Source organism: Apis florea, unplaced genomic scaffold (assembly GCF_048593485.1).
Source record: "Apis florea isolate Af1SG1 unplaced genomic scaffold, ASM4859348v1 contig_2835_pilon, whole genome shotgun sequence".
Classification (NCBI taxonomy): domain Eukaryota; kingdom Metazoa; phylum Arthropoda; class Insecta; order Hymenoptera; family Apidae; genus Apis; species Apis florea.
The window spans coordinates 229,929-252,644 of record NW_028256652.1 but is presented as its reverse complement, the minus strand read 5'-3'; the positions used below and the strand labels follow the sequence as shown (position 1 = coordinate 252,644).

At 28.1% G+C, this 22,716-nt stretch overlaps 4 protein-coding genes and 1 long non-coding RNA gene across 8 annotated transcripts in view; 3 read left to right on the top strand and 2 right to left on the bottom strand.

Moving 5' to 3' along the window:
* The window catches only part of ATP8B (ATPase phospholipid transporting 8B), a 62,984-nt gene extending 60,584 nt beyond the window's left edge, over positions 1–2,400 (bottom strand). Inside the window, exon 1 of one of the 2 annotated variants that reach the window (XM_086907148.1) lies at positions 2,137–2,400. The gene's annotated coding sequence lies outside the window, so the exon portion shown is untranslated. Of the gene's footprint in view, positions 1–799; positions 853–2,136 lie in introns of those variants that run through there. The other variant, XM_086907149.1, reaches the window with a different exon arrangement.
* Positions 2,401–2,500: 100 nt separating this feature from the next.
* LOC100872883 (3'-5' RNA helicase YTHDC2) lies at positions 2,501–8,246 on the top strand. Of its 2 annotated transcripts, XM_012484588.3 has the most exons (8): positions 2,501–2,696; positions 3,117–3,335; positions 3,403–3,596; positions 3,691–5,782; positions 5,855–6,241; positions 6,325–6,575; positions 6,658–6,998; positions 7,093–8,246. In XM_012484588.3, the coding sequence occupies exons 2-8, from the start codon at positions 3,139–3,141 to the stop codon at positions 7,102–7,104; spliced, it is 3,474 nt and encodes a 1,157-aa protein (XP_012340042.1). In that variant the 5' UTR covers positions 2,501–2,696; positions 3,117–3,138; the 3' UTR covers positions 7,105–8,246. The 2 variants fall into 2 exon arrangements, with proteins under 2 accessions (XP_012340042.1, XP_086763278.1); XM_086907152.1 differs by lacking the exon at positions 7,093–8,246 and having other exon boundaries at positions 6,658–7,010.
* A 486-nt stretch (positions 8,247–8,732) lies between these two features.
* On the top strand, positions 8,733–21,513 carry c12.2 (von Willebrand factor A domain-containing protein c12.2). Its single transcript, XM_012484576.3, has 19 exons — positions 8,733–8,973; positions 9,053–9,133; positions 9,210–9,631; positions 9,723–9,887; positions 15,257–15,415; positions 15,500–15,727; positions 15,816–16,028; positions 16,197–16,357; positions 16,443–16,725; positions 16,811–17,509; positions 17,579–17,959; positions 18,016–18,167; positions 18,391–18,820; positions 18,887–19,641; positions 19,726–20,036; positions 20,092–20,343; positions 20,520–20,914; positions 20,985–21,223; positions 21,305–21,513. The coding sequence occupies exons 1-19, from the start codon at positions 8,868–8,870 to the stop codon at positions 21,420–21,422; spliced, it is 5,550 nt and encodes a 1,849-aa protein (XP_012340030.2). The 5' UTR covers positions 8,733–8,867; the 3' UTR covers positions 21,423–21,513.
* Positions 13,374–22,139, bottom strand: LOC147657786 (uncharacterized). Its single transcript, XR_015291761.1, has 2 exons — positions 21,869–22,139; positions 13,374–14,693 (listed from the first exon to the last, which is right to left on the bottom strand). It is a non-coding gene; the product is annotated as an uncharacterized LOC147657786 (long non-coding RNA).
* The window catches only part of hwt (SH2 domain-containing adapter heavyweight), a 206,999-nt gene continuing 206,366 nt past the window's right edge, over positions 22,084–22,716 (top strand). For both annotated transcript variants that reach the window (XM_012484577.3, XM_086907133.1), the window contains exon 1: positions 22,084–22,506. In XM_012484577.3, coding sequence (XP_012340031.2) covers positions 22,205–22,506 — 302 coding nt within the window. In that variant the 5' untranslated portion in view covers positions 22,084–22,204. The remainder of the gene's footprint in view (positions 22,507–22,716) is intronic.

Here is a 22,716-nt window from a genome sequence, read left to right as displayed (position 1 = left end):
TTCTTATTCGAATTATCTGTTGCTCAAGATGCAATTCAAATTACCTTCTATTCAATATCGAATAGTATCGATTCAACAATGAAAGAAATCTAGATACATATTCATTCTCTTCTTCTTTGTCGATCAATCGAACCAATTGAATCGCAATGAAGCGCGACCACCATAGAAGAAGCATCACGAAATATAGCATATAGGTGGTCAATTAGAAACACACTAGTACACGCGTGCGCTCAATCCAATTAGATCGTTCGTTCGCGTATCAGTTTGTTTGATCCGACGTTTATTTTACCGACGACGATTGTTGGACGGCCGAGCACTTTGCCGCGCCACCTTTTCAAGCTCCAATCAATGAGAATCTTTAGCGTTTGCCCGAGCATTAACTAGTAGACAAGCGCAACGAGCAGATGCGATGTTAACTTACGTAATTTCTGAATGAACGACAATGAACGTAGCTCTGAGTCTCGAACAACAAATACAGGGACTTTCCCTAAAAAAATTCGAATGCCTTCTTTGTCTCTTTTCCTCTATCTTTCTGTTTCTTGATATTAATCTATTTTTCTTATTTAGTTTTGTTTTTTCTTATTACTGCATTTCATGATGTTTAAATAATTAATATAAATTTTAAAGAATTTATGCATTTTAAAGGTTATAAAACAAACATAACATCCACAATAAATAAATTAACATAATGATATTATATAAATATGATTATGATCACCGATTATAATCATTATTATTTATTCATTATATACGTTATGTTGACATGCACATTAATAAATATTTTATGCGATTTACATACTTGCTATGCTTTTCAAGGAACCTTAAATTTGGATCTTGATCGTGACTACATTTTGCACGCATGCGCAAATACATGAATACATGAATACTCGAGCAGTTTGATTATATATTTTTTTTTGACATTATAGATTGATTATGATTTTTATTATGTTATACTTTGAATACATTTTCATATTATGATTTTATAATTGATATAATGATGATCAACAATATTTAGTATTATAAATAATAAAAAAATATTTTATAATTTTTGATATATTACATATATAAATCGTACATATTTTATTTTACTAATTTTCTAATTTTTACAAATTTTTACCGACACATAGTTTGATATTTAATATTTGAATATATTTATTTTTAGATATATACTATGTTGTCAGTCATAATAATATATTTATGATATACCATTTACATTTACAGTACATTTCATATACTAAATCATATATTATTTTAATTTTGTTAAGAAAAAAACAAATATTTACTTTTAAATAATTTTAAATAATGTATTAAATCTTAATTTTTTAAATATTAATTACTATAAAATTTATTAATTACACAGCATATTGAAAAAAATATACTATTAATGAATAATAACTATATTCAGTATATTGAGAAATTATATATAATCAAATAATTCTAATAATTACATATCGATGTAAAAAGAACGAAATTTGGCAGTTCAATTGTTTATTTAAAATTTAGAGTTCCCTTATATTTTTCGAATGATTTTATATAATTTGAAAGATCTGTATATATAAATTAATGAAAAGCACGTAAATGTACAATTAAAATATTTAAGTGAGTATTAAAATGGGAGGTCATCGGCAGTTCTCAGCAAAAAACCTGTTGCTTCGCTTACATTGTCAGAAAGTTTAATCTTTATCATTAAATTTATAGAAAAAGTATCAATAAAAAATCGAAATTTTAGCCAAATTTATGAATAACATAAGAAACAAGTAATAGATTGACTTGTTAATATGATTCACGTAAATACGGAGATGAGAAAGTTTGACGATTTCGTTTACATTGCAAATTTTAAAATCTCAACTGTCGTTCATGTTCATGTTGAAATTTTTTAAAATATATATTTTATTTATTATTACATAATTTTTATTATTTTAAATTGTAAACAATATGCAAGCACGTATGAATTTATGCAAGATACGGATCAAAAATCTTTACAAGATTTTACCGATATTTTTAACAGTCAGACAGTAATTGATGGAAAGGCATACTCTTAATCGTCAATCATCATGTACAAAATCCATTGCTGTAAATCTTAAACTTCGACTTTTCTACATAAGATTATGTGTTTCTTATAAAATATAAACTTACCGAAAACCACTAATCCTTGATGAAACACAATGAACACTTGGAAAATACGATACAGACGACATAACCCGCGCACCAAACTAAACCGGCCATATTGTTTACTGGAACAGTATTTAACCGTGTGCCTGCTTTCACTGTTTTGCGGATCTTTTGTGAAAAAACGATTATAACGCACTCTATTGTACAAATAGATTAACTTTGTTGATATTTCGTTCACATGGGTACATTGAAGTATGAAGTGATTCGACCGTGAAACTAGTAGAATATGGTTTATATCGATACAAGCTATTCTAAGTAACTTTATACATTCAAGTAGAGGGAGTATTTCTCATAATCAAAAAAGACGTAAATATTATTTGCTGTGTTTATTACAGGTCATCATTCAGATATGGCGTGTTTTTATTAAAAATAATTTTCAGAAATTTCTACGAATATTACAATATACATATGTAGTTATAAATTTAATATTTCGAATAGACAAATAGCTAATACTTTAATAATTAACTATTTAAACATCATATATTAATACAATTCATGTACATTTACAGGATCATCGAAATTATGTGAGTTAAACAAAATATATATTTATAAAGTTACATGCATTCTTTTCGAATCTTATTTAGATCTTATTTAACGCAGTTAAAACACTTATGTTTAATTTCAATTAAACATTATGTTTAATTTCAATTATGAAATAATTATAATAATATTTGTTTATTAAATTGTACAATTGTTATTTATAGATATATTATTATTATGTTATATTTTATTTTATTTTATTATTATATATGTATATAATAAATTAAAATCATATAAAATTTCGTTTGTTTAAAGATAAAGATAAGACAAGATAAAAATAAAACAAAAAATAAAAATTAAGAAAATTTTAAAATATTTATATTTTAAAATTATATTTTTTTAAGGAAAATTTAAGAAATGTTTAAAAAAGATTTTATGTAAAAAATTTATTGTTTATTTTTCAGATATACTTATTAGATATATACAATGCCACGTAGAAATCGTCATAAGAAAACTCCTCTTATTGGGGAAGATACTAGAATTGCAGTAAATTTAACATTAAAAAAGTTATTAGAAACTCCTGATCAGAAAGAATTAGAATTTCCATCTTCATATACTGCAGAGGAAAGAGCTTATATTCATAAATTAGCATATGAACTTGGATTAAAATCTAAAAGTAGAGGGTAAGCTTGAAAATAATAAAAATATTTTATTAAAACAGAAAATAAATATAATTTTTTTTTTTAATAGTAAAGGTACAAATCGTTTTTTAACTGTGTACAAAAGAGAAGGTTCAACTATAGTTCAAGCTGATGCTGTAATAAAATTACAAAAATCATCAAGACAGAGTATATATAATTTATTACAAGCTTTTCCATTAAATCATAAAGAATGTCAAGATTTATTACCACCAATTGAACGAGAACGACCTCCTAATACAGATGGTATTAATATTATAAATATTAAATTAGGTTCTCAATATATATTTATATATATATATATATATATATATATATATATATAATTTATAATTTTTAGTTTCAGTAAATACAAATACAAAAGCAATGGGACGATTAAATAATAGTGTGCCTCAAATACCACAATTGAAAACTAATTTTGATGTATTGAATTATCGCAAAGCTCTTCCAATTTTTAACTTTAGAGAAGATATTCTTGATGCATTAAATAATAATCAAGTAGTTATAATAGGAGGTGAAACAGGTAGTGGTAAAACTACTCAAGTCCCTCAATTTATTCTTGAACATTGCCAACAAAGACAACAACCTTGCAGAATTATTTGTACTCAACCAAGAAGACTGTCAGCTGTTTCAGTAGCTGAAAGAGTAGCATTTGAAAGAGATGAAAAAATTGGTCAAACATTTGGTTATCAAATAAGACTTGAAAGTAGAGTTGCTCCAAAAACTCTTTTAACATATTGCACAAATGGTGTACTTCTTAGAACACTTATGGCAGGTGATTCTGCTCTGAGTACTGTCACGCATGTCATTGTAGATGAAGTTCATGAACGTGATAGATTTTGTGATTTTCTTCTAATAGCTTTAAAAGATGCATTGCAAAAACACAAATCTCTTAAACTTGTACTTATGAGCGCTACATTAGACGTTAACATTTTTGTAAAATATTTTAACAAATGCGCAGTTATAAATGTCTTGGGTAGATCATATGATGTCGACACGTATTTTCTTGAAGATATCTTAAAAATGACAGGTTATATGACAAAAGAAATGCTTTCAAAGAGAAAAGAGTTTATGAATAAAAAAGATCAACATCAAATTTTAGAAACCTGGACTCAATATAAACCTCAACAATCAGGATCAAATGCTATGAACGAAAGATGCATATTACCTGCACCAATATTAGCACAGCAAAATGAACCAGTTCCAGAAAAAGTAAAATTAGAACCATGGTTAGCAGAAGAAATGGATAAAAGCATTTCGGACGCATGGTTACGTGGAGGCGAAGATAATTTTGCACAACTTTTATATTTCATACTTTCCGAAAATGTCTCAGTAGATTATCAACATTCCACAACACTTGTAACTCCGCTTATGGTAGCTGCGGGTAAAGGATGTATAAATACTACTGAACAACTTTTAAATTTAGGTGCAAATTTAAATTTACGAGCAGCCAATGAATGGACTGCATTAGATTGGGCAAAAAATATGAATCAAACTGAATGTGCTGAGTTAATAGAAGCATATATGAAAACTTATGATTGTACAGTACAGGATGAAACAAAAACACATGCTAAAGATATTTCACTTCCAGAAGAAGATAAATTTTTATTAGATGTATATCAACATACATTTAATGATGATAAAATTAATTATGATCTTCTTTTACATTTAATTTTGCACATTCATTTAAAGATGCCTCCTGGTTCCCTTTTAGTATTTTTGCCAGGATATGATGATATTGTAACTATGAGGGAAAAAATAAATAATGAAGAAAAAGAAATGAATAAGGGTTTACGCTATAATTTATATGTACTTCATTCAAATATGCAAACATGTGATCAAAAAAAAGTGTTTAAACCAAGTCCTGTAGGAACTCGAAAAATTATTCTTTCAACAAATATAGCTGAAACAAGTATTACAATTGATGATGTAGTATATGTTATTGATTCAGGAAAAGTCAAAGAAAAATCATTTGATGCATTATCAGGAGTATGTACACTTAAATCTAATTGGATTTCTCAAGCTTGTGCAAAACAACGTAAAGGTAGAGCTGGAAGATGTAGAAAAGGCATTTGTTATCGTTTATTTTCGTCAGTTCGATATAATAGTATGGAGCCTTATCAAACTCCTGAAATTTTAAGATCACCACTACAAGAATTATGTTTATATACGAAACATTTAGCTGCAGGAAATACACCTATTGCAGAATTTTTAGATCGAGCATTGGAACCACCTTCTAATGTAGTAACAAGAAATGCAGTTCAATTATTAAAAACTATTGATGCATTAGATCCGTGGGAAGACCTTACTGAATTGGGAAGTCATTTACTTGATTTGCCAATTGAACCACGACTTGGAAAAATGTTATTGTATGCTGTTGTTTTGAAATGTTTAGATCCAGTCTTAACAATTGTATGTAGTTTAGCATACAAGTAAGTAAAAGTTTATAATTTTTTGTATGTATGTAATAAAAAAAAAATATTATTTCGAAAAATAATTTCCAGAGATCCATTTGTATTACCGTTTCAACCATCACAAAAACGAGCTGCAACCGCTGCTCGTAAGAGATTTGCAACCAATACATATTCTGATCATATGGCAGTTTTACGTGCTTTTCAAGGTTGGCAAAATGCACGCGCAGGTGGAAAAGAACGCATATTTTGTGAACAAAATTTTATTTCTGCTGCTGTTATGGAAATGGTGGTTGGAATGCGTACTCAACTTCTTGGTCAGCTTCGTGCATCTGGATTTGTTAGAGCAAGGGGTCCAGGAGATATTAGAGATTTAAATTCTAATTCTGAAAATTGGGCAGTTGTGAAAGCAGCTTTAACTGCTGGTTTATATCCAAATTTAATAAGAGTAGACAGAGAACACTTGCAATTAAGAACACAGTGTGTTGCTTTTTAAATTTTTTTTATATAAGATTTTGATGTAATATAGTACTTATTCATATGTTTAATGATTAATTTTGTAGGAAAGAAGTAAAAGTATTTTTTCATCCATCATCAACTTTAAGAGATTATCCTAAATCACCAAGAATGACATCTACTCAAACATATGCAGCTAATGTAGAAGCTTTACCTTGTGATTGGTTACTTTATGAAGAAATGAGTCGTACAGGACGATTTTGTCATGTTAAAATGGTTACTTTGGTAAATCCATTAACAGTAGCCTTGTTTTGTGGACCAGCAAGATTATCCGTAGATGTTATTTATGAAGCTGAATGTGAGTGTTTTGTGAGCTATTTAATATATTATATATTTTAACATTATTTCAATATTTTAATGTTATAATTTTTTGTTTACAGCTGTACCAGAAAGTGAATCAGATTCCGAAGTTGATGAAAGTAATGAAGGAACGATCTTTAAACTTGATGATTGGGTAGTATTTAAACTTGATCCAGAAACTGCCAGATTTTTTTTACATTTAAGGCAAAAATGGAATGCTTTATTTTTGAGACGTATGAAAACGCCGAATAAAGCTATGTCGCAACTCGATGAAAAAGTAGTGAGTACCTTAGTGAGTGTAATTACAAATGAGGAACAGGCATGTGGATTACAACAGCCATCTGGTATTGGTCAAAGACCGCGCCCTTTAATTGTTGATTATTATCCTGCCAATGTTAGGAGAACAGATGATTTTGTTGAGGTAATTTTTTAAATTTTCTAATATCAATGAGTATTATTGATTGTAATATTTCTTTTTGCAATTGTATTTTAATAAAATTTATTTTCTTTTTTAGAGGAATTTTTAAAATTGGATGGAAGAAACATATTTTATTAAATGTAAATTATAAGAGATATTTTATTCTCTTGGTTCCTATATGTGATCACAAAACTCAAATGATATTCCAATATTTAAATAAATTTCATATCAATAGGTTGCTTTTGAATTAGACAGGGTAAAAGAATTGCTAATATAGAATAATTGTTGTTTCATTAAAATGTTTTTTCGATATCAATAAATTTAAAAAATTTTTTCTTTAGTTGTTCAAAGTTTTAAAGATATTTCATTTAATCGCGTTATATATATATATATATATATATATATATATATATATATATATATATATCTTATACATATCTTATATTTATTTATTAATTAATAACATATTTGAAATTATATTATTCATATAAATTTTTTTTTAAATGTACAGAAAGTTTTAGTTATATTGCTAAATGACATCAAGTAATGTTAGATAATCATATACACATATAAAATTTCATGACACAACAAAATTTAATTTATTATGAAGGTTCTCTTTTTCTGAGATTGCTTTACATTTCCATTTTACTGCCTAAATAGTATAGAAGAATAACATGTAGGAATCAAAGTAGATTTTTGTATCTTTCAATGTGATATACTGTATAGATTTTAATCTTAAGTAATTTATTTACATTTTATACTGTGCATAAAGTACTTAATGTTATGATTTACTATACAGAACAATCGCACTAAGAAAAATATTAATTTGCAAGCAAATAAATAATAAATTTAAGCAAAAAAAAAAAAAAATGAAGTGCAATTTAATTTGTTTGATGTTATTATTATAATTATGATAAAATTTTAACCAAATTTTCTAAAATATAATGATCATTTATAATTATTTTGATTATTTTAATAATCTTATGATTCTAATATATAAATGTTTTATAAACATTTTTATTTGGAATCAGTTGCTTGCAAATGTTTATTATCAAGTACAAAATTTATTTATATTTAAAATATATTCTGGAAGTTATAAACTACAGAAAAACTATTTATTTTATATATAATCTTCTAATTTATGAGGCTAATCATAAAACATTTAGGCAGCAATAAATATATGATGGTAACATAATCTTTAGAATTATTGTAATACTTTTTAGTGTGATAATAAAAAACGTTATATCATAATATAGAAACGTTTCTTAATTTTTTATTTACCATAAATATATATAAATATAATTATTATTTTTTCAAATATAGAATAATCTAATTATTCATAGTGAAAACTCATATTTGATTTGTTTAATAATTTTAAAAAATTAAAGATTGTTAATTAGTTTTGTGCAATATTTCTCGATTTTACGACGAAATTTAGTGCTTAATAATTATCTTTAGTTATTGAATATATAATATATATGTAATATGTTTAATATGTTATGAAACTTCAAAGTCCAATATATTTTACTAAAACAATGTAATGAAGTAATGTGTTGAAATAGTGATTAACGAATTTTTTTTGAATATTTGAATTATTAAAAATTTATAATATAACCTTATATATAACTATATACGTATCATAGCAGTATTATATGAAAATATATAAATTATTTTTTAAATTATTTTAATAATAAATAAAAATATTAATGATATAATATTATGAAATACTTTATCCATGTTTTTTCGCTTCAAACTTTGAACATATAATTAGTGTATTTTAATCAATCAACATAATCTATTTTATTAAAGTATATTATATATATATATATGTAATTTTCAAAGAAATAGCATTATTTTTGTAATATTTTTATAATGTTATATGTTTTTTATCACTTTAATCGCATTTCAACATATAAAGTTTTAACGAAATCCAAAGTATTTCGTTCTAACCTTTTGTTACTCACATGTAAAAAATCAGGTAAAACAAATGAAAAGAGATTAACTGTTTATAAACATTGTGATATCATCATAGCTTAATTATTATATTCTAATTTTAGATGGCATGATTGTTACAATTGGTGATGTTTCAAAACCAGTGAAATCGCCACAGAAACCTGAATATGTACCTAAAAAATATTGTAAGTTAATTATATTATTTTTTAATATCATTTCTCTTGAAATAAAGTAACATAATAATAATTTTTATTAAAATAGTATTAAATACATCTACTCAAGAAGGAGATGCATCTATGTTAAAACATTTAAAATGGATGCTTCAAAAGGATGTTTTATCTCAAGATATTTTTTTAATTGGTGGACCAGGAACTAGACGTAGAAAATTAGCTCTTGCTTTTCTTGAAATCACAGACCGCGAGGTAGAATTTATTGCACTTTCAAGAGATACAACAGAAGCAGATTTGAAACAACGAAGAGAAATTAAAAGTGGTACTGCTTATTATCATGATCAAAGTGCTGTAAGGGCTGCAACAAATGGAAGAATTCTCATTATTGAAGGTGTAGAAAAAGCTGAAAGAAATGTTCTTCCTGTTTTAAATAATTTATTAGAAAATCGTGAAATGCATTTAGAAGATGGAAGATTTCTTGTTCCTGCATCACGTTATGATAAGTTATTAGAGGTATTAATGTTTTTATGTTGATTTTTTATTATTTAATTTTATATTATTATTTATCAATTGATTTTATAAATTTACATAAAATATATATTAGACATACAGTCAAGAGGAATTAGATAATTGGAGACTTGTTAGAGTCAGTGAAGATTTTAGAGTTATTGCATTAGGTATGCCAGCACCAAGATATCCTGGACACCCACTTGATCCTCCTTTAAGATCTAGATTTCAAGCTAGACATATTCCACCTCCAAGTTTTAAGGTAAGTAATTTAAATATTATTATATTTATATTTAATTAATTATAATACTATATATTTTATTATTTTTGATCTAAAATTTTAATTTCCTTTTTAAAAAGAATACATTTTAAAAATTAATAGTAGAATATAAAATAATAACTTAATAGGAAAAAAACATATATTTTATATATATTTATTTCTACAAAATTGCAAAATAATTTTTAAATAATATTTTAAATAATAATATAAGTAATGATATTTTAAATAATTACAAAGATAATTTTATATTTTATTAATTTTTTCATTAAATTATATTTGAAAAAATATTCATCATTATATTAAAAAAAAAAATAATATGTTACATAATATAGAACATATAACTTTTACAGAAAATCATTTACTTAATAAAAACAATGAAAATTATTAGGTTTCAATTCAAATTCTTTCTGAATGTATATTTACATATTATATATCACTTACTAGCAATATGGAAATTTCCAAGTTCGTAAGTTCTAAGTTTCATGTGACAACGTTCAGTAATTACCGGCGCGGCTCGGAGGAGATCATGGCGTGTGTAATTTGCTAAAGTTTTACCTGATTTATGCGACGACGTATCGTTAGACATAGGAGGTCGCACAAACCCCTCCAGTCGTTCATCCCTTCCGGTGCCGGTTTCCTTCCTATATAAACTGTTCGTAGCTGCGCTATGGTCACAGTCATCGCAGTTTAGATCGCGTGTCGCGAAAACAGTGGAATCTTATTTGTCCTCCTGTTCAACTTAGAGTCAATATGTCGGAATTCGGTCGAATGACAGACGTATTCGACACACGGTGTTACTGAAGCTACGAAGAATTATAGACGATCAAGATTTATATATGAAAAAAACGTGAAAATACAAAATGTTTTTTTTTTATAATTAAATAGTATTAAAATAAAGAACATAAGAGATCATTTAATATTTGTTAAAAAAATAAATGTTATATATTATTTATATATAAATTACTAGTGTTAATGTACTTTTGAAAATAATTAATATTTTATAAATACATATTTCTATCTGTATATTATTAATAATTGAGAAATGCCAGCTATTTGGTCATCATCAGAAAGACCAATATCTGTTCGTACAATTTGGGTGGACGGTATTCGACACGCGATCTTATCACCCGATGATCCATTAATCCATTCTGAATCACGTCGACGTTCTCGTGTATCGAGGAATAAAACTTACTCAACGGAGTATCAACAGTTGGAATCGAGGCTGGATCGATTGAATAATTGTTTCACAAACTTGCAGATGGTAGTTAAGAAGAATCTTTCAGAGAGCAAAACAACGTCTTCTCAGATGTATCGAAAACTATCCGCACCTCCTTGTTCTAGGATGTCAACTAGTACATCTGATACTAATATTTTAGAGTCTCTTTTAAATGATAATAAAAAAAATAAAAAAAAATATGGTTGTCATAAAGCAATAAAAGAAAATTCAAACTTTTTCATTGATAATCATTTTTTTAAAAATGATATCGATAGAGGAAAAACGTCAGAATCTGAGCCAGATTTTAAATTGAATATAACGGAATGCAAAAATGTCGAGGAAACATCCGATGTTTTTTGGAATCCATTATTTGAAAGAGTTCTTCAGTGGTTGGATTTCTCTGGAAGAACTCAAAACTTTAAGAATGATTTTGAAGATCATTTTACGGAAAGAATAATAGATGAGGAGGAACAAAAATGGAGCCTTACCAAGAAGAGAATACCTCATTTGAAACGTGATTATTTCGAGGAGAAAGAAAAAATAACGATGACAAATCATAAATTACACATAGAATCTAATTTGGAAAATTTTAAAAAAGAAGAAAATAAAATAGCACAAAATCGATTACTTAAGATAAAGAATACGAAGGAAGAGATTCAAGAATTTAACGAGACTTTAAACAGTGGAGAGACATTTATTAAGTCTAACGAAGAAGAATTGGAAAATAAAATGAAAGAAAAAGCATCATCAACGATAATGTCATCTCCTGGCCGATTGAAATTGCATATAGTAATACCGAATCTAATTTACAAAGAAAACATGTCTTCGCAAGAATCGTTAATAGATGATCAAAAATAATAGTTAATCAATCATATCATTATATATTAACTGTTGTGTAATTTACATCAGATCTTTTTAACATCTCTTATTACAATGTCTTTTAAAATGCTGATGAAAATTATTTTCTGCTGTAAAATTTTAGCAAGAATTTTATATAGTATGTGTTTTAATCACTATTTGAATATTAATCACAAGTGATAAAATTTAATATTTTTAAAGATAAAAATTTATCTTTAATATTCTCTTAATACTCTTAATACTCACATCACTTAAAGGTAATCATCTTTATCATCTACTATCTTTTCTTTTTTATTAAAAAATCTAAGTTCAATTTATAAATTTTTTTTATTTTTTCTTAAAAATACTTTAATGCTATTTCATACATTTGAACCATAATGTCCGAATATTAATGCAAATTTATATGCGAGCTCGACTATTCATGAAAATATATTTTTCCATTTTTCATACATATATTCAGATATAGACGTACATCCTAGATTCAGACCCTCGTTTTCTTGATATTTCTCTGAAATTCAATAGGTTGTAATAAATATCGCTTTATCGAGAGCCAATTCGACACCCATTATTCTGCGCGTGAAGAAGCAATGAGAATGGTGCCGGTGCGAGACATCGCGACCGACGAACCTTACACGCTTTAACGTCGTTCGCATCGTTAGTAAAATGTTAAAGTAAATAATATACGTGGCAAGAGTTATTTAAAAAGTCAAATATAATTACGAGGTATTTAAATTAACTTAGGATACTTCGCGACGAAACGACAGGGTTTCCAATAATACTTTGGAAAATTTTGCATCACGAACCTTATTTTATACGTATGAGTTTTGTTCTTTTTGTGCTATAAAGTATGTATAACATGTGTTTGAAAACATGTGTTTATTTGTTAATTAGAAATCGTTTAATTAATTTCTCGTTCTTAACTTCTTTATTATGAATTCAATATTGTGAAAACTTATTAATTTTTTATTCTCAAATATTTTATCTATTTGTTAAATATAACCTATTTATATTTATTTATGAAATTAAAATATATTTTATTTAAAATTTTTAATAGTAAAATGTTGTTGAGATCATAAAATGTGAGGCTCAAATCATCTGATTTATTATAATAAAATAGATATATTATTATGTGGTATACAATGAAAGTATTAAACTTTTCATATTTGCAGTGTGTAGTACTTTTTTTTTTTAAATTAAATATGTATATTTAAATTATATATTTCATATACTTTTAACGCAATTTATTTTTTTTTCAGAAATTTCTTTAATTTATAATTTCAATTATTGCACAGTCTCACAATCGCGATATTTTTACAATGGAATTGAATATTCTACATAGTTAGAACAGAGAATCCTTTGCTATTGTAACAACTACTTGATTTATGAACTCAAAGTGCATTGAACTTTAATGATTTATTGGAGACCATAAATCGCATAATTAACAATGTTAACAATTTCACAGGAGATATTGATGTCGTAATTATTCGGTATATTAACAAGTTTGCAAAGATTTGTCATCCAGAGACGTATATCATTATTTGCCAGTGTCGATCTCACAATCTAACTTTTGTAAGAAAGTTTCCAATTATTCAACATTATAGCAGTTCTCATAAATTGCATTTGTTTAATGGGTTATTAGATGTGACATCAAAGTCCAAGTCATAATGTGATTTAACATGCGATACAGCTACGTGCTGTAATACAAATTTCAACTCTTTATTGAAAGAGACGAAAATGTTTTAATTATCGAATATTTTTAATAATTATTAGTAATCGTTCGTATTACAAAAGTATTCGATTTTTTCGCTTACAAGGCAATTGCTTTTCATATAATTACAAAAATTACGAACGTGATAGTTGTGATTGTAGAATGTCTGCTTTATCACAGATCACTTCTACTTGCATTTAGTATTACAGACAAAGTCATTATATCACTATTTATATCACTTTTAATACTATATAATTATTAATATTTTAAAATAAGAATATTTCAAGGAACAATCATACAATTTTTCATATATTTTTATCTTTTAGTTAATAAATATTATTAATTCAAAAAATTTCTATGATATATTTATATTTCATGATACAAATGTATGCATGTTTGTGCATAAATTTTAAATCTTTTTTTCATTTCGTATTAACATAGATACTTAGAATTTGAGAAAGATTCAATTGTTAAATTGATATCCATGAAAGTTTCTCCTTTTTTATCCCGGGATCTATTCCTGGAGTCGTTGAGGGAATCGTATTTTCCAGGGAATCACGATAATCGCGTCGATAGGTCTGAGAATGTAGCTCAATTGAAACTTTTCGATGGAAATCTGTAAGCTATCTAGAGGGTTTCGTGCCGACTGGTAGTTATTATCGTACTTGGCGCGCATTGAAGAGCTCTTTTGGTGTTAATCACTCGCGTGGACTGTTTCAAACAAATTGTGGTGTAACATTCCGTACGCGGAGTTGTTCACAATTATGCGGTTCCTGGATAAAAGGAAACAATGCGGATATCTCACGGAGATAATGCAACTATAACTTTGCTCGTTTTCGTTCGGAGGAGCGTGAATTGTTAACTTCTCTTTGCAGATTAAAAGTATCGTTAAATACGAGTTTCGTGCACTCGACGATAAAACAGAGAAAATCTGGAAAAATTTCGTTGCGCTATCCAAGTAGAAACTTTATGTAACATCACGGAAGAAGCATCAACACTCACTGTCCTGTAAATGAAATAATAATATCAATGATTTTTAATCAATGAGATAAATCATAATTTTTATTATTATTATTATTATTATTATTATTATTATTATTATTATTATTATTATACTAGATATTATATATTTGTAAGAATTTTTGTAAATATATATCCATTCAAATGAGAAATAATTTAACTTAAATGGACAACTTAATCAATCTTTAATTCTATTTAAGCTCGACAATTAATTCTTTCAGACAGAAACTTTTCATTTAAAAATGAATACAAAAGTATGATAATATAAACTATAATACGTTTAAATTAAAAAATAAAATTAAATATAATCTTGAATAATAAGTCTTATTTATACTGTAATATTTAATTCCATAAACATCTCCTAATAAATTTTAATAATATTAAAAAAAAAAAAATTACAAATGAGTAGCCTTTATGAAAGTTATCATAAGAATATATATTATAACTTTAAAATATTTTTTGAAACAATTCAATCGTTTGAAAATCGTTATGAAAATTCTTCTTGGAAAAATATTCTTTCTTTTATCATTTCTTTTTTCTTTTTTTTAGGAACAATTGAACACATTAAAAAATTTAGCTACGCACACTGATACTACGAAATTAAGGCAATTATTATCGTGCTCGCACGCTTTCGTTACACAAGAGGCTGTGTCCTTAGGTCTTCCGGATTTCCCCTTGGACAATTTGCCGTCAGTTACTATTATAATGGTACATGCTTCCTTTTCTCTTGAACTTTGATCTACTTAACGAATTATAATACGATTAATACGGTTAATATGAATGTAACCGCAGGATAAATGTCCAAACCTGTCGGTGTTTGACATATTTTACAGGTGTTATCCGTACAAATTGTTTTTGGCGAAAGATGGTCAAAATGCTGTTGAGAGCATACTCAAAACGTTTGATGTCACAAAAATAACAACGAACGACAGTAAGATTTCAAATATTGATAAAAAAAATGAAGAGCAAAATTCGATGAATATTAGCATAAAGTATGCTGATGATGAAATAGGTTTGAACGTGAGTAAATTGATGAAATGAAAAAGAAAAGTAAAGTATGATAAATTCAAAGATTATAATATTTCATTTGTACATTTTATACGAATAGGTTTCTTGCGGGAACAAGAAGGTAAATGAAGAAGCAAAAGGAAATAAATACGTAGAAACGAATTATCAAAATAATTTATTGACAAGTATGTTGGAATCGCATCTTGTGTCTGATTTTTGTTTAATTGGTCCGAAAGGATGTGGAAAATCTATCACTGTACAAACTTTAGCTAATTTATTAGGATACGAAGTAGAGCCTGTAGTACTTTATCAGGCAAGTACAATATTATACATTTTTTCTATTTCAACACAATCAAATTGATCAATAGCATTTTTTTTAAAAATTTTTCTTTATAATATCAAAATATATTAGTCCAATTTTTTTAAAAATTAAATGAAAAAAAAAGATGAAGATAACAATTGATTTGAAATATCTTTTTAGGATATGACTTCCAGAGATTTAATACAACAACGGACGACGTTATCTAACGGTGATACAATTTGGAAAAATTCACCTCTCGTTGATGCAGCATTGCACGGTAAATTGGCTATATTGGATGGAATTAATAGAATCGATCCTAGCACGTTGGCTATATTGCACAGGTATACAAGCCTTGAAAAAATTCTTCAAAAAACTTCACAATCGAATACAAACGATATGTTATATATATTATATATTTATTTTTAGATTGGTTCATGATCGAGAGTTACAATTGCACGATGGTAAAAGGCTCATCAGGGCAGATCGTTACGACGAGATAAAGGGGAAACACGATAAATCTGACGCAGAATTGTACGAATCAGGTGTACTGCGTATTCATCCATCTTTCAGAATCGTAGCTTTGGCAGAATCGCCTATCGTTAACGCGTCCTCGAGACAATGGTTGAATTCAGAGCTACTTAGTTTGTTCCTTTTCCACGAAATGAGACCACTCACCAAATCAGAGGAGATCCACATTATTCGGACGAAGGTGTTTAACCTAATTTCTAAGCGTTACATTTAAAATTTTAATGAAACCCCTCTTTTGCATACTGATTACAAGTGGTATGTTTTAGTACGGGGAACCTTCCACGGCTTTGTTAAACATTCTAGAACTGGCGCACGTACTACGATCCTCCAATGATCCAACTTTACAATCATTGGCCAGTTCTTTGAGCACGAGGCAGCTTTTGAGGATAGCGGAGAGAATGCACAAGTTTCAGACCGACGATGCTTACAACGCGGTGCATCGCGCTTGTCTGGCTCGTTTCTTACCGGCAATAGCGAAACAAGCGTTGGAAGACTGCTGCAATCGTGTGGGCATTGTTCCAACGAAAAGCATAGTGGACGAAAACGTCAAGTGTCAAATTATCGGAAATACCGTGCAAATTGGTAACACGGTTGTCGAACGATACAACACGACAGCTTTAACGAAAGTACCTGACATTTTATTTTACGATGTGCCCCAACACGTCGCACTTTTAGAAAATTTGTTGCAAGATTTTAGTTTGGGACAACACTTGTTGTTAGTTGGAAACCAGGGTGTGGGCAAAAATAAAATTGTCGATCGATTGTTACAACTTTTAAATAGGCCGCGAGAATACATACAACTACACAGGGACACTACTGTTCAAACTTTGACCCTTCAACCGATGGTTAGGGATGGAAAAGTGGTGTACGAAGACTCGCCGCTTGTGCAAGCCGTTAAATTGGGACACGTGCTTGTTGTTGATGAGGCGGACAAAGCTCCGACTCATGTTACTTGTATTTTAAAGGTATGCTCGTATAAATTATATTCGTGAAATTTTATTCATTCATTGTAGAATGATTTTTGCTGATTTCAGACTTTAGTTGAATCTGGTGAAATGATTTTATCAGATGGCAGACGTATAGTATCTTCTTTAACTTCTAATATAGACAATTCGAATAAAATACTGCTTCATCCAGATTTTAAGATGATAATATTAGCAAATAGACCTGGTTTCCCATTTTTGGGAAATGATTTCTTTGGAGCATTGGGTGATCTGTTTAGTACGCATACTGTTGATAATCCAAGCGTTGAAAATGAGATTCAACTTTTAAAACAATATGGTCCGAATGTGGATGAAAAGATAATATTTAAATTAGTAAAAGCTTTTGGCAAATTACGAAATATGGCTGATCAAGGTCTGGTTTCGTATCCATATTCAACTCGGGAAGTTGTCAATATTGTAAAGCATTTAGAGGTGAGTTTTTATATTTCATTTTTTATTTAATCACTAATGTTTATTTATTTTTTTAGAAATTCCCTCAAGAATCTTTAGCTAATGTGGTACGAAATGTATTCGATTTTGATCGATATAGCGAAGAAACTTTTAATACTTTAGTGTCCGTATTACATGAATATGGGATTCCTATTGGAACAAATCCCGCTAATATTGCATTAGCAAAAGAGTAAGATATTTAATAAAAAAGAATAATTAAATTAGAAAAAAATTTAGTAAAATACAAGACAGAACAATTAATTAAAACAATTTTTATCTAATGTAAATATAATAGATAATAGTTTTAATGTATATTTTTATTTTTGAATGATATATTTAAAAAAATATTTAAGAAAAAAATAAAAACTAGAAAAAATATAATGTTTAATACTTTTTTTCCTTTTCCTTTACAGAATATCTTTACCAGAAAATCAAGTTAGTACTATCTGGAATTTTTCAAATGAACAAGAAGTACTACGCGTACAGGAAAAGTACATTAAATTAAAACCACCGAAAAATTTAATACAAAAGTTTTTACCTTTAGACCGCGTTGAAGCTAGATCAGCTTTATTTACTGAATTACAAAGTTATTGGACTGTACCACTTAATAATATTAGTGTAGTAGCAGGATTAGCAATTACTAAAGGTACAAAAAATGACGGGACGGATGATATAATTAATGTTCTTACTACAAATCCATTAAAAATCTTTAGCATAAATCAAGAATCGGATAAAATTCAGGAAACTTTATTATATGGATTAATAAATTACGAGGAAAGTAACAGTCTTCGATTTACAATGGCGACTGATAACAATCAAAATATTTTACTACATGAAGAAATAGTAAGTATTTTTAAGTTAAATCAATTTTTTCTTATTATAGTCATTATAAAATATATTTGTTTTCAGAATAATGTTTTATTATTATTGAATTTAAACGAAGGAACTGTACGGAAAATAGAAATGTTATCTTTCTTTGATGCAACATCAAATAAAATAACAAATGCTTTGAAAAATATGAATATTCGTCGAAAGATGAAACCTGATTTGTTGAAGTCTCATAATCAAATCGTTTTTTATAGCTATAATTCTAACAAAATAGAACTGATAGATTTAAATTTCATGTGCTTTTACACGATTAATTTACCATTTAAGATACAATCAATTTTACTTCCATCAGAAAAGAAGTGGTTAATTGATGACACAGAGAGAAACAAATATATTCTTAAAAAATCCACGTATTCGTCTCCCTGTCCAAATATTTTGCTAAAAGTAGAAGAATCTAGTAAACATAATTTCAAAATTGATTCATTTCTTAACTGCACTAATAGCAGTTTGAATAGTAATTTACTTAGTGCAGCACTGAAACAGAAAATAGATTCTCCAAATCGATTGCTTGTGAGTGACAATACTTATGCCAATATTGCTGTTGGATTTCCTGATTTAGATAGTTTTAATGAACTTTATTCTTGGCCAAGAGCAAAATCTAGTAATAATTTCACTCCTACTATTTCTATGGATAATGGACAAATTGTTAAGGTAGTTACACCTCAAGAAGTTCCTGATGAAGTTTTTCCAAAGACAGGACAAAATTACGGAATTGCTCGTTATTTGGAAATTGTTGATATTGTAAATCATAAACTACGTTATATACCTGTACCAGAGTAAGTATTTATGATTGCATTTAATATTGAATAATTATCTTTTATTTTATTTATACTTATCAAATTTATTATTTATATTTTTAGACCAGTTAACATATCTCAAATGATTCGATTCATATATCCAAATAAATATTTTTTACACATTTCACCTAAATCAAATCAGGATCTTGTAACAGTAGATATAGGTGGTTGCGTTCGCCTTTGGGAAACGTCATTAGTAAATATTGAAAAATCTCTTGGAGCTTGGCGAAAAATGGTGGGAGATGATAATGAAAATTTGCAAATTACAAAAGAAAGATATTCTGGCTTAGATGTTAGTGGTCCTAAACATGGTAAAATCGACGAGAAAAATGAACCACATGTTGGAGGCAATACATGGGCAGGAGGAACCGGAGGTATAATATATAATGCATAAAATATGAAACCAGGATTGAAATGTGAAAATTTTAGGAAGAGACACAGCAGGTCTTGGCGGAAAAGGTGGACCTTATCGTTTAGATGCTGGTCATACAGTACATCAACTTAGTGACGAAGAAAAGAATGCGGTACCTGAACATATTAAAAAGGCAGCGAGAGAAATGGGTCTCAAAGTATTTCAACAGCGTTTAAGAGAAATTAATATGAGTGAATATGATCATCAACTTTATTCCCAGTTTAGTAATGCTGTTCAGAAGGAAGTTCAAGCGTTAAGAACTATAATAGGTTAATATCTAATCATTTTATAATATTTTTTTTATAAAATAATCAAAAATATATAAAATTTAGATAGACTTTAATATGTTACTTGAATTAAATATTATTATTTCGAGGAATAATTGAATTATACTTAGAAAATATCTATTTTAAAAGACTCAAAATATTTTAATTGTATTTTATAGATAGTTTACAAGCCAAAAGTAAAGAACGTCAATGGTGCAGGCACCAAACTTCTGGTGAGTTAGACGATACTAAATTAATTGAAGGACTAACTGGGGAAAGAACAATTTATCGAAGAAGGGCAGAAAAAGAACCCGAACTTGGTGTTCCACCGTCAAAATCGAAACGTTTAAAATTAGTGGTGGATGTTTCTGGTAGTATGTATAGATTTAACGGATACGACGGGCGTCTTGATCGAGAGATGGAAGCTTGCATTATGGTAATGGAGGCATTTAATGGATATGAAGGAAAATTTCAGTACGATATCGTTGGTCATTCTGGTGATGATTATGGTATCGTTTTCGTAAATCACACTCACCCGCCAGTGAATAATAAACGTAGATTAGAAATAATAAAGGTAATAATAGTTAAGAAATGCTTCAATTAAATGAAAAGTATATTATTACAAAGGGAGTAATTTTTTTTAGACGATGCACGCACATTCACAATTTTGCATGTCTGGTGATAATACTTTAGAAGCAACGCAACATGCAATTGCAAATTTAGCAAAAGAAGACGCTGATGAATGTATTGTTGTTGTACTTTCGGACGCTAATTTTGAACGTTATGGTATTCGACCTGAGATATTTGCAAAAATTCTTACATCAAACCCGAATGTTAATGCTTTTGCTATATTTATTGGATCCTTAGGAAATCAAGCTTTTAGGTAAGCACATATTTTTTAATATTCAAATAAGAATAATAATAATTTAAAATAAAAATAAATGTTCATATATTCGATTTTAAGTTTAACCAAAAAAATAACTGCGGGACGTGCATTTGTTTGTATGGATCTCAAGGATATACCTCGAATCTTGCAACAAATATTTGCTGCTTCATTGTTAAGTACTACACAATCAAGTTAATGTATTATTAATGTACTATAACTTGTACCATTTTATAAATATTTATAATTGTGAATAATTAAGAAATATATTATAATTTAATTTAAATATACATCTATGATGTTATCATTATTATTAATCTAATTTTATTATGTTTTTTTGTAGTTAATTTCAAAATATACCTACAAATATATCAATAAATATCTTCTTAAAAGATGTAAAAGATATAAAATATTATATCAAAGTATCAAATATTGCATTTGTTATATTTGAATATTTGTTATAAAAATTTTGAAATACGAATCTTGCCGAAATTAACCGAAAGTTTACGAAGTATTCAAAAGCATATATATCGAGATATAATATTCGATTATGGTATTATAAATACCATCAATATAAAAGAGTTTAATTAAAATGCATCATAATACATGAAATTTGTTATAAATATAAAAATAGAAGAAAAATACCTTTCTAAAGAACAGCATTTTCGTCAAACAGTTTGTAAAATGATCCAAAAAGATTTTCAAAATCATCAGGAAATGGTGCACATTTAAAAAAAATATATACAATTCACACGTTGAATTAAAATATACATATTTCCACGTGTTCTCACTTTAAAAATTAGAATACATCGTGTAAAAAGAATTGCAGTGTGCGCGCATCTCTAGAAGTCAGGGGGTGACAGAGTTGCCAAAAAATTGGGGGTTACGGAACGAACCGAAGTTAGCCGAAGGTTGTCGAGATGAATCGAGAGAATCGAGTGGTGTGGGGCGTATATTTGTTAGTCGCACGCCGGTCGTTGAATGGAGCGGGTGTGGAGACGTGTACAAGGTGCCGGGCGTCGCAGTGCCACAGCTCGCTGTGGTTGCCCTGTACAGCCTTGTCAGCTGCACGTGGATCAACGCGCGAAACGAGGAGGCGGTCGGAAATCTCGTGGTGGACCGCAGACAATTGTGTGTGGTTGTCAAGTGCAGCCATGTCCGGTACATCCGGTACTGATAAGGGTTCGTCGTACTCGACCCGGGGTTGGCAACTGTGACTGTCCACCGGAATCACAACCTTGTCCGCATGTAGCGCGTACATCGGCTGTACGGCGGATTCGAAGGTAAATAGACAATATTATAAATTGTTTCATCTTCTTTCCTTTAATATCTTTTGTCTTTTTCTTTTTATTATTCTCCATTGTTCTTTTGCTTGACACATTCGTTACGATCCATTATAATTTAAGGGGTGGAAGGAACGAAGATCAAAGTAACTATGTGTTAATCGTATTTGCGAAGCTCGTAATGGCGCGAATATAGTTAACCTGAAACCT

Excerpts from the sequence above, each read along its gene's own strand:
- c12.2 (XM_012484576.3), top strand. The coding sequence starts at position 8,868 with ATGTTATATGTTTTTTATCACTTTAATCGCATTTCAACATATAAAGTT. Across the intron at positions 16,358-16,442 it reads ACGTTGGCTATATTGCACAG|ATTGGTTCATGATCGAGAGT; the intron begins GTATACAAGCCT and ends ATTTATTTTTAG. Across the intron at positions 20,037-20,091 it reads ATGGGCAGGAGGAACCGGAG|GAAGAGACACAGCAGGTCTT; the intron begins GTATAATATATA and ends TGAAAATTTTAG.
- LOC100872883 (XM_012484588.3), top strand. The coding sequence starts at position 3,139 with ATGCCACGTAGAAATCGTCATAAGAAAACTCCTCTTATTGGGGAAGAT. Across the intron at positions 3,336-3,402 it reads TTAAAATCTAAAAGTAGAGG|TAAAGGTACAAATCGTTTTT; the intron begins GTAAGCTTGAAA and ends TTTTTTTAATAG. Across the intron at positions 6,242-6,324 it reads CACTTGCAATTAAGAACACA|GAAAGAAGTAAAAGTATTTT; the intron begins GTGTGTTGCTTT and ends TTAATTTTGTAG.